Below are 12,108 nucleotides of genomic sequence, written 5' to 3'. Positions count from 1 at the left end.
TGTGTTACAAAAGAGTTGGAAGCATCTGTCTAGGGACTGGTCACCTCACATTCCCAGGGCTATTAATTGGGGGGGTCAAGTCAATCATGCAGTCCAGGACCTTTGAACGTCTTTTTCCTATCCCCCCCCTTTCTTCTGAAGGAGAGGGCATTCCATTATAGTGTGAAGTAGCGTTCTCTTTTGTCCGCAGCCTCTCCGATATCTATCTGAGTACATTCTGCCCATATAAAACAATCTCGACCGGGTATGGTAGAATGGATTGAGGAGTTTCAGTTGTATCAATTGAAATTCGGCCTGTACCAAGAGTACCAGCAGTCTGCCCCCAATCGTAGTCTTCAAGTCTACCCAACTCTCCTTCCCAAATTATTCCAGGGGTGATCCAACTGGGGAACGCTATTCGGCAACAAGGTTCTGTATAGTCTGGACACTGCGTGGTTCATGAGGGAGGTTCCCAACGGTGTATTCAAGGGGCGATTCATCCAGGGCCTCTCCCAAGGCCTCCATATGAGGTCGAAGGAGGTGACACAGATGCTAATACCGTACCCCATGTAAGCTTGCATTGGTCTTGGAGCTTCTGGTAGGGTATTATCTCCTGCCATCTCCATATATCCCCCACCTTTGAGATTCCTATTATATCCCTTTTAGCATGGCCGTTCATCGCCCGTAACCTCCATAATCATTCAAAGGCCCATAACGGGGTTTCCAAGTAGAGGTCAATGCCAGTCAGGTGCAGCTCTTCATTCATCCCATCTCTAGGAAATTTTTTGCGAAATCACCTTCACTACAACCAAGACTCCGCCTTGCAAGAGGAAGGTTTCCTTAGAGGAGGAACCTGCTTCTATAGTCGCCCCCGGAAGCAGTACCAAAGAGCTATAGAGACGGAGCACTGGCCCTTCCACTATGTTCCACCTCCACCAATGCCTCTCCCACCTCCACCTCTACCACCCCAACTACCACATTCATGTATCACATGCTGCCTCCAATAGTCCCCTGCCTGGTCCCCACACACCTTTTCAGATTTAGGAAGCTCCTTTGATCATGCTCTTCCCTATGACCTGCCCGTTGGACTAGGACCCACAGTTGATTACAGGGTAACATTTTCCTTACCAATATACTTTACATTCAAAGTAAACATTTTGTTAAATCATTTATTTACAATGATTACATGCAAATTAATATTAATAAAACAATATCACAATAACAGTTCCAACTCAAAATAATTAAAACTAAAATACATTTAAAAAGAAATCTAAAATTATAATTGTTATAAAATTCAAATGAAATATAAAATCCAATAAATTACAGTAATTAAAATGTGAACACATTTTTAAATTCACATATTTTTTTAAGTTTCAATAATTACTTTAGGATTTGTAAAATGGTATACATAAATTAAATTTAGTTTAAATATTTTAAAATAGTTTAAAAAATGTGTTTATTTTTAATTTTTAAACGTATTAACAAGATATACATTAAAAAAAGTTATGAAAATATTTGTAAGCATTTTTAAAACCGAGCACTAAAAATGTAAAAAATTGCCATAAATATAAGTTTCCACGACAAACCTTACACCCCACTCCTAAATGATTTATTAACAAAATATCATGCATACATGCATTAAAATAAAAATAAAATTCAATAGATTATTTTTAAAATAATAAACCTAGCAAAAAAGTTATTATCAATGATATTAAAACAATCAGTATTAGTTACAATGATCGATATTCGTACTGGTTATATAATATACCTTTATGATTTAATAATATTACAGCAACAACATAGGATTATATTTTTGACACGAAATTATGGTAGAGCACAATGTGCACATGTATACTTGTGATTGAATTGAAGTCAGTTATTTGCTTGCTTAAAGCTTGTTTTATTTAGTTGATACATTAATGTACTCAGTGAATCAAAACGTCCGGAAATATTTAAAACACTTATCTTGTTTCACAGGTACGGAAACTGCTGACACAGTTTGCGTCAAATGTCCAACTGGAACCTACTCTAATCAGAGTTTGTCAGATTCTTGCCTCACGTGGACGAGGTATGTGTACTGTTTTGTTGCAGGTAACTTGAGGTGGAAGCACCTCCTTTCGTTTACAGGCTTGTGCTGTCATCACCAATGCTTAATAAGTGAAAGTGTTCAGAATTACTTGTCTAAATGTTGCTTTTTCGCCGAATCCTTTAGTGATGCAGCAATGTGGATAGAAAGTTGAGCTATGAGTAGATGCTGTGGCCCTAGCAGTTGTTACACAGCTCAAACACCGCAGTCCATTTGTGGATATTGTATTGAGGATGTCAGTGGGAGCACAGGTACTCGCCTGAACAACTTTAATTAAAATACCAAATCAAAAATTACATTTCATGAGATAAATATGTATATTGCTTATATTAAAAGGGATTGAAAATGATTGGCTCATCACCTATGCTTATTCAGACTTGGAGGCTCAAGGCATTGAATGGTCTGGTTCCTAGCATATTTGGAGACTCCAGCTAAGGTAATTTTTGTAATCGAATATGTCAGATGGCCACAATAAAAGCAAATATAAGAATCCGAGTTCTATCGCCAAACGCAGGCCTCATAAAATACATTGATGCGGAGTGTATACAAGTAATTCAACAGTCTAGTTTCCTTTGCTTGGAATAGCTGTAAACACAATCATAGATGTCTGATTCCAGGTTGGCACCCATTTGTTATTTTCCAGATGATTGCTGTCCACAGCAGGGAAGCATGTGTGTGTGGATATTTGTGTGTACGTGTGTTATTAGCCAAAAGCGCAACTTCTAAGTTGTTCAAAATATTTATGTCCAACTTCAAAGCAGCTGCTGTAGCAAAAACAGATTTGCCTAAAACATTTGTTAAATAAATTTCTTTAGGTCTTGCCTAGGCAGCGCATGCGTGCTCTCTCTGAGACATTCTGTATCTACCATATGGGCTTCAAGCACTTCCCATCTTTTTATTGGTTCCTTTTACTGTACTGCCTGATTTTGTTTGGTTAATATGCTTAGTAGTCTCTTCTTTTGTACTTTTGTAACCTCCTGTGAGGACTGCCCCTGTTACATATGCTCTTACTCTTCATGTTATTTATTACACTTTGTGAGGACTCTTTTTTGCTTGCATCCGCTCGTGCTGAGCAAATGGCTGTGTTTCCTTTCTTCAGCACGCGTGATTAGTGTGATTAGGACTATAGAAAGCATGTTGCTCCTTATTGCGACTTTCACAATAAGCAGAAAAGTTCAACAAGTAAAACCTTAGCTTGAATAATTAAGAAACATCGCATGCACAAGTGATTGTGGCACAAATTGCAAACATCACATCAAATTCACATACTCCCCTGATTTAGCAGCATCAGTGCTCCCGTGTTTTTTAGGCAGCATCACCTTCTGTTATTGGAGTTTTCATTTATCTGATTCATTAGATGTGCAGGCTTTGAAACTGCTAGCTAAACATAAAGGGCTGATTGCTGGTGTGAAACATGCATCGGAACTTGGCATTTTGCTTTTCCCATTAAAAATATCTGACCCGATGTACTGGTCGAAAATACTGGCTGCAATTTGCATCTAGTATTTTTGCCACTAGCAAAGAAATTTAAGAACCAAATTATGTACTAATAGGTTGGTTTTTACAATTCTCAATCGTAACAGGTCAGAATCCAATCTACCTCATGAATATTAATGAGGTAGATTACAAATTGCAAGACTCCAATTGGTGGCCATCACAGGGACGCTGGCCTGCTGTCATGTGCAGACAACCATGTCTGTGATTGCTTTTTTTTTTTTACGTTGTATTTCTTTATTGATAACAAAACTATGCAGCAGATTTACTTTAAATAAAGCAAACATTTTTTTAAATGCAGCCCTTTTTTTCTTACAGGAAACAGGACTGTTAATTAAAAAAAAAGCTTACTTTTTAGGTCTCGCCTGGCGTAAGACTGCGCAGACATGCGCAGTCTCGCTGGCGAGATTTAATGATTTGTGGAGATTTCTCTAGTGGGATTTAAGCCCCGCCCCTCTTTTCTATTGGCTGGCCTCATCGTTTATGCTAAACGTTGGCCAGCCATTGGAAAAGAGCGTCTAGTGACGAACACTTTTCTCTTTTAGAGCCGTCCCAGTTGGACTGGCTCGGTTCCTTTACGTTTGTGGTAAAAGCTTTTTTTATCTTTATGGGGCCATGTGTTTCAAACATATGGCCCCATAAAGACAAGAAAGCTTTCGTAAAGGACGAAAGTGAAAGCGGACTGGGGAGCAGTGGGGGCTCTGCAGACACCTGTGCAGGAGGGAGGGCGGGTCATCGGAGGGACAGATCACTTATTTAGTTGTGGTATTCCTTGGCGAGATTTAATGATTTGTGGAGATTTCTCTAGTGGGATTTAAGCCCCGCCCCTCTTTTCTATTGGCTGGCGTCACCGTTTATGCTAAACGTTGGCCAGCCATTGGAAAAGAGCGTCTAGTGACGAACACTTTTCTCTTTTAGAGCCGTCCCAGTTGGACTGGCTCGGTTCCTTTACGTTTGTGGTAAAAGCTTTTTTTATCTTTATGGGGCCATGTGTTTCAAACATATGGCCCCATAAAGACAAGAAAGCTTTCGTAAAGGACGAAAGTGAAAGCGGACTGGGGAGCAGTGGGGGCTCTGCAGACACCTGTGCAGGAGGGAGGGCGGGTCATCGGAGGGACAGATCACTTATTTAGTTGTGGTATTCCTTGGCGAGATTTAATGATTTGTGGAGATTTCTCTAGTGGGATTTAAGCCCCGCCCCTCTTTTCTATTGGCTGGCGTCACCGTTTATGCTAAACGTTGGCCAGCCATTGGAAAAGAGCGTCTAGTGACGAACACTTTTCTCTTTTAGAGCCGTCCCAGTTGGACTGGCTCGGTTCCTTTACGTTTGTGGTAAAAGCTTTTTTTATCTTTATTGGGCCATGTGTTTCAAACATATGGCCCCATAAAGACAAGAAAGCTTTCGTAAAGGACGAAAGTGAAAGCGGACTGGGGAGCAGTGGGGGCTCTGCAGACACCTGTGCGGGAGGGAGGGCGGGTCATCGGAGGGACAGATCACTTATTTAGTTGTGGTATTCCTTAACGTGAAACCTTCACTTGAGATACAAGCAAACCAAATTTCCCACGGGTTGGTGCAATTTTATTTTATATTATTATTTGGTTTAACGATTTTGTAAGCCCCCAAGTGTGTAATATGCTCTGGGAACCAGGCCTTACGTGTTTAAGACGTTTTACGTTCGTGTTACGTCTTTTGTTACGTTCTCCAAGCAGGGGTGTTGTTACTCTTTAAATAAATGAAGATGATGAATATTGGAGACATCCTTTCAGAGTTGTCCTCTCATCGGAGACCTGTATGTGAGACTCGACATAACGCCTTCCAGCCAGCCCCGCGAGTTCTCACAGCCCCAGACACTCTCCCATGCCTAGACACACAAATCGGCACAAACACACGAGCAAAACAGCAACCAGCTTTTACATGCAGCTGCGAAGAATTCTAGACACAGCTCCCTGCCCCCATTCCCTATGACCATCCATGCTGGTGCGCGCCAGAGGCCAATAAACGTCCACCTACTCCATCGTGACTCGACCTGGGCACACATGCGTCATTCTGCGTAGCCTGACCGGCACAGGCGGCGCTGCTTACTTGCCGTATCTCCGTCTGCGGGGTATGGTGAGAGGATGTGGTCCGTCGGCTATGCTGCCGACTCTGGTGCAGGAAACCAGGGTTCGAGCCTCGAGGTCGGGTCCACATCCTGTGATTCTGGGCAAAATCACTTAATCTCCCCATGCCTGAATGTGTAATGTAAATACAGTGCTATGTAAAGCGCTCCAATACCTTCGGGTCGAGTTCGCGCTATATAAATATGCACACAAAAAAAATGGTAGCGCGTTGCGTGCGTCACGCAACCCGCTGACTGAGAGGCCTGCACCGTGGATTAGGTGCATCATCACTGCAGCTGTCGTCTTGTCAATACATACATTAGGAGCATTCAGATATCTCTATGCATTAGGCGCGTTCAGCTATCACCCGCTTTCTAATTCTCAGATGCAGGGACAGTGCCTTACTACATATGCATGTGTGCATCACACACACAGACACACTTATATATGCATATGAAAAGGTTGGAGGGAGCAACTAATGGTTATTTATCGCATTGAAAATGCAATCGGTCTCGCCTTTTATTAAGTTAAAGCCATTTGCTTTGCTATACAATACCATTAGCAAAGAAAATGGCATTAACTTAATCAAAGGCAAGACCGATTGCATTTTCAATGCTTGTTAAGAGTTGTCAGTGAATATTCCAGAGATGGCAATCTTTGAGATTGAAGTACACAATATACATATCTATTGGTTAAAAGCCAGCCCTTGAAGATTTTTTCTAAACATTTGAGGCAAATGTTATGTAATGTAAAAATTATCTCTAAAGCGTACTGTTACTCCAAGGAGTGTCCTGACGCTGTGCACCTCCAGTGAGATGTAGCTGAGAGAAGCAACATTAATCTTGCTTAAAACGCCATGTTTTTAACTTCTTCAGGAACTCGGGGGTAGATGATAATTCACCTTAACTCCAAAGGAAATTTGTTCCAAAGTGAAGGTCCCAAATATGAAACGGACCTGCCCCCCGTTCTGGACTGTCGAATCCTGGGGATTTTGGCCAGAAAGAGGTTGGCTGAGTGCAGACACCTGGAAGGAGCATAAAAGCAAACTCTTCCTCTAAGGTACCCTGCGTCAGACTGATAAAGAGCCCTGTGGTCAAGTAGCAAGGTCTTGAAAAGAATCCTCTTCCTAATATGAAGCCAATGTAGCTCTCTGAGATAGTGGAATTATCTGCGTTCTCAGTGGCAAGCTGAGAAGCGCGCAGGCTGCTGCATTTTGTACTACCTGCAACTTACTGATCAGGTAATCACTCAAGCCCAAATTCAGTGCCTTACCGTACCCAAGCCTAGAAGTTATCTGATCCAGTACTACCAGTTTCCTAGCAGAGAGAGACAGAAAATAGAGGAACTTCTTAAGCACTCGTAACAGACCAAGACAGGTCCCTACTACTGCATTAACCTTTAACAGAAAAGAAAGCTCACCATCAAACTTAATGCCCAGATTTTTGGCAGAGCTAGTGTGGCTTAATGGAGGGGGAGCACCCTCCGGCCAAAAGAACTGCCATGGCTCGTCTGATCTTGTATAAAAAAAAAGTAGCCCCATTTTACCCGCACTACACTTAAACTGGTGGCGAGAGAGCCATTGAAAAGCATCCCTCAATTTTTTCACCCAAAAACACTTCATCCCTACCCCAGTAAACATGTAACTGGGTGTCACCCGCATATGAAATTGTTTTTGCATCCAGAGTCTCTGCCAAGCATGCAAGAGCAGAGATACATTTATTGAATAATGTAGGGCTCAAAGCATAACCCTGTGGTACTTACACGTGTAGATCACATGTGGCATTTGAAGCGAACATCTCAAAATGTTTCATTAATGAGATTTACAGAGAGAAGCTGAAGAAATAGTCCAACAGGTCAGGACTGAAGCATTGTGTTATGTTTGCACATTTATGTAGAATGAAAAGTCTTATGTGTCCATCATAAATAACGGGTGCATACAAAACATATGACCATGTCTGAACTGGGGTGGCGGAGTGAGCTAAAGAATGATGATGGATGAAGCCCAGATCAGTTGACTGGGGGCAAAGTGCTTGCAATGTTCAACACTCCATCCATCATCCCCTTTGGTTTTGCTTTGTTTGCCCTAAGTTGGCAGGGTATGCCCAGACGTGGGTCCCTTGCTCACTTTGCCACTGGATTCAAGCTTGCCTGGCTGATGGCGGCTGATTAGCCAGAAACCGGTCCCAGGATGCTTGTTTCCGGTCCAGGGAAGACATGGCTTGGCAGTTCGGGCTGGACTGTTCCCATGAGGCACAGGGTCCGACTGATTTGCATATGGCCATGTCTAAACTGGGGTGGCGGAGTGAGCTAAAGAATGATGATGGATTAAACTCAGATCAGTTGACTGGGGGTGAGTGCTTGCATTGTTCAACACTCCGTCCATCATCCCCTTTGGTTTTGCCTTGGAACAAGAAGTAAAACAACTGGAATTGTTATGTACCGACTCTCTCGATAATAACACACTTTCCCAACTTAACACAGAAAAAATATGAATATAACAAGATCCTGAGTGAAAGAGCAGGTGTGTGGATAAATAAATTCAAAGGACTCCAATTATGCGAAGCTAATAAAGCTGGAAAGATGCTAGCCTCCTACCTCAGACATAAACAAAACCAAAACAGAATCACAACAATTAAGGAGTCCAAAAATCTAACCCATCCTAACCCTGTGAAGATACTAGACACCTTCAAGAACTTTTATGAAGCCTTATACTGAAATGACCAAAATTCTGACTCACATGAATGTAAAAGTTATTTAGAAAAAAATTAAAGTCCCTCAACTTTCAGAAACAGGCAAATTGGCTCTTGGTAAACCGTTGTCCTCCACCAAAGTATCAAAATACAATTAAAACACTAAAAGATAATAAAGGCCCCGGACCAGAAGGCTTTACTTCCAAATTTTATAAGTCCTTCTCCGACCACTTACAACCAACCATGCTATCCCTATTCAACCACATCGCTAATTCAAGCACAGTCAGGAGAACGATGGCTAAAGCTAACATCATCAGGATTCCCAAAGACGGGAACGACCCAACACTGCCAAAGAATTATAGGCTGATCTCCTTGATAAACTTAGACTTCAAAATATATGCGAAGATTTGGCTACAAGCTAATAAGCCATTCCCAAGTAGGTTTTCTCAAAACTAAACCGGGATAAATCTGTGGTGAAACCTTTAAATCCTCATTGCACAAAAGAAGCTCTAGGTATATCTGGTTTATCCTGGCAGACCGGAAATATAAAATATCCGGGCATCGAGTTTGGGTCTGATCTAATATCTAATAGATACCGTTAAACATAATGAAAATATTAGCCTTGAACAGACAAAAAAAAACTTTTAGACAAATGGTCTCCTAAATGTATCGCTTGATGGGTTAGAATAGAAAATATAAAAATGATGATCACCCCTATAATCAAATATCCCATCAGCATGCTCCCCCTTGTACTTTCAGAGGACTCCCACCACAAACTAGACAAACAGATCTCTAAATTCATATGGCAAGATAGAAGAGCTACACAATTCATTAAGGGTTGTTAACCAGGGACTACCAATCTGCATTTCTTGCAACACAGGGTTCATAGTGGATCCACCCCCTCTCTCCCAAGTGACTATACACCAGTATGGTTAGAAATAGAAATAGAAAGGACCCTTCTAAACATCCTAAACCCATTATCCTTACTAACATCCAACACAAAACACCTTCACAGATCCAAATACATATTATGCGATACAAAAAACTCACCCCTAAAAATAGATAAGAATCTGTCCGCAGGAATAAAACTCTCCAACCATGCTTCACTCTGGAAAAACCTGCACATTAAATATAACAGCAAAACTATGTACTACCAAACATGGATAGACAAGGGCATCTTGTTTCCACATCAGCTTGGCTCCACATCTCATCCCATTACCTTCTCCGACGTACAAACAGCACTCCACCTAGATAAAATAGATGTTCTGTAACTTCTTTAAAATCAAAACTGCCATTTCAAAATCTAAGAGCCATAAAAACACACCATCCTACTAAATCTTATATTTAAACTTAACAACTATGGCCACCATGTATTATACCTACACAAACGTCATCCTTCATTGCAACTCACTATCTCAGTTCTGGAATAAGGTTTTTTAATTCTGAACTATTCAATTGCCACCCATAGAAAGAACTGACATTCCTTATTAAAGGTTTCCTCTACACTAACCTAAACAACCCTTCAGACAGTGCATTGTTAGACTTACTACTAACATCGGCAACCAAAATAGTCCTATCTAACTGGAAAAATACACACAAAGCCTCCTTTAACCGCTGGATCAACTGGGTCTCACACATTAGAGGTGCAGGCTATAGCTCCCTCCAACACTCACCCTGGAAGACTCTCTAAACCCATTTTGGATACTCTGGACAACTATTACGCCACCAAAAAGCCCCCTTAGATACACCCATAGCCTTCCCACGCTTCCAAAACCTACCAAAAATCACCCGTATCCAACTCTTGTATACTACCGTTGTTATAGCTCACCTCTCTCGCTGTCAACAACTATCACAGCTGATCACAACCCCTTAAGTCACTACTAAAACCTGGCCCAACTTTCCCATACTACAAAGATCATCTGTACACCAGTTTGTTGCCTTACTCTGTACCTGACTTGTGCTGCTTGACTATACATCAGTCTAATGAGTTTATGGTATTGTCCTCGAAACCAATGTACCTCTCTGATTTATTCATCAGCAACCTAGTACTGCCTATCACCAAGTATTCCTCGTTGTCTTACCTATGTCTTTTACTTTACTGGTAATGCACCGGCCAGTAAGTCAACAACACCATGTCAGTCTCTTACACAGAAATTAATCTGCTTATTCAACTCCCACGCCTCACTGCCCTTACTCCTTTGTTTTATTTTGTAGGGGCTTTTGTTCCAAATACATATTATGCGATACATGATTATATATTCTGTGTATTTTATTCATGCTAAAACTCAATAAAAAGTTTTGAAATAAAAAAGTATATGCAAAGCATTGAAACATAGCATTAAGATTGTCACAGAGATGAAGCATAGGAGCACTAAACAATCCCTCAAAAAAGTAATAACCCCCTCACCCTCTCCCCCTAATGATACTAACCTACGAAGACCAAGCCCAACCAATTTTCAGCGCGATTCAATTTGTGTAAGAGAATCCCCTTCATCGGTAACACTCTGAAGACGGCACAGAGAATTTAATAAAAAGACCATAATGAAGGGGAATGGATCTAGGCAGGGATTAAAAACGGTGCATCTTTTTGTGCATGTAGGATGAGATTAATCTGTGTTTATCCCTTGGGCTTTAAATTGTTCCAACAGAATATCCCGTACCATAGCTATGGGCTGCTTACAATGGCAGCTGTATTTCTCCCTATACAATGCGTGGCACTCTGCAGAGCCCCAGCGCCATACCTCCTCCCGCCAGCCTGACACCAGGGGAGCACTTCCAGCATTGTGTAATTTGCCTTGTGGTGAGCAGAAGCGCTAAGTCAACAAACCTAGCTTTGGCCTTGGAAGTTTTAGGACGAAGGTCCAGCCATTAAATGCAATGTTCAACAGAGTCCCAATGGAGGGTTCTGTCAGTGTCCTTAGTGAGTCTCTAATGCATTGCGAGTTGGATGACCGTATGGGACAGGACCACCCCATGTGTAACAAGTTTGCATCTTCCGCTCGGCAGAGTGGGCATGAGGGCGAGGCAGAAGGGGACATCTTATGAAGTTTGGATGGTGTTCAATATGTGCTGTGTAGTAACGAGAACTATATAAATTTAACACGTGTTTTACGAGGTGTCATGCTAGAATATGCTAGGCGAAATCTCCACTCTTTATCATGAAGACAGCAATTAAGGTTGAATTCCCAGCTGGCCCTTACCTGGATCACTGAGGCGTGTAAGTGTGCTTGAAGCCCCTTGTACATCCACTTGACCAAATGCCTGCCCGTAGCCATTTCGTGCACCGTCTTAGTCAATGTATGTGTGCCTGGTTCCATCCCTGCTGGCATCCAATGTGTCCGTATATAATGGATTAAACTAGGATGTGTGAGTAAAAGGGCTAACAAAGCAAACACGAGTAGATGATGGACGGAGCGCTGAAACTTATCAGACACTCACCCCCAGTCACAGATCTGGGTTGAATCCATCATCGTCCTTTAGCTACCTTCGCTACCCTAGTTCAGACCCAACTATATGCAAATCAGCCTTGACCTTGTGCCTCATGGGAACAGCCCAGCCCGAACTGCCAAGCCAGGTCTTCACTGGACCGGAAAAAAGCATCCTGGGACCGGTTTCGGGGTAACACCCCCATCAGCCAGGCTGACTTGAATCCAGTGGCAAAGTGAGCAAGGGACCCACATCTGGGCATACCCTGCCAACTTTGGGCGAACAAAGCGAACTGAAGGAGATGATGAACGAAGCGCTGACACTCACACCCAG

General features: G+C 42.0%; 1 protein-coding gene across 2 annotated transcripts in view; it reads left to right on the top strand.

Moving 5' to 3' along the window:
• The window catches only part of TNFRSF14 (TNF receptor superfamily member 14), a 368,403-nt gene that overhangs the window by 201,360 nt on the left and 154,935 nt on the right, over positions 1-12,108 (top strand). For both annotated transcript variants that reach the window (XM_085609199.1, XM_085609202.1), the window contains one exon: positions 1,957-2,047. In XM_085609199.1, coding sequence (XP_085465325.1) covers positions 1,957-2,047 — 91 coding nt within the window. The remainder of the gene's footprint in view (positions 1-1,956; positions 2,048-12,108) is intronic.

This window comes from Triturus cristatus, chromosome 1_2 (assembly GCF_964204655.1).
Source record: "Triturus cristatus chromosome 1_2, aTriCri1.1, whole genome shotgun sequence".
Classification (NCBI taxonomy): domain Eukaryota; kingdom Metazoa; phylum Chordata; class Amphibia; order Caudata; family Salamandridae; genus Triturus; species Triturus cristatus.
The sequence above is the reverse complement of the archived record's forward strand: the minus strand, read 5'-3'. Positions and strand labels throughout refer to the sequence as shown.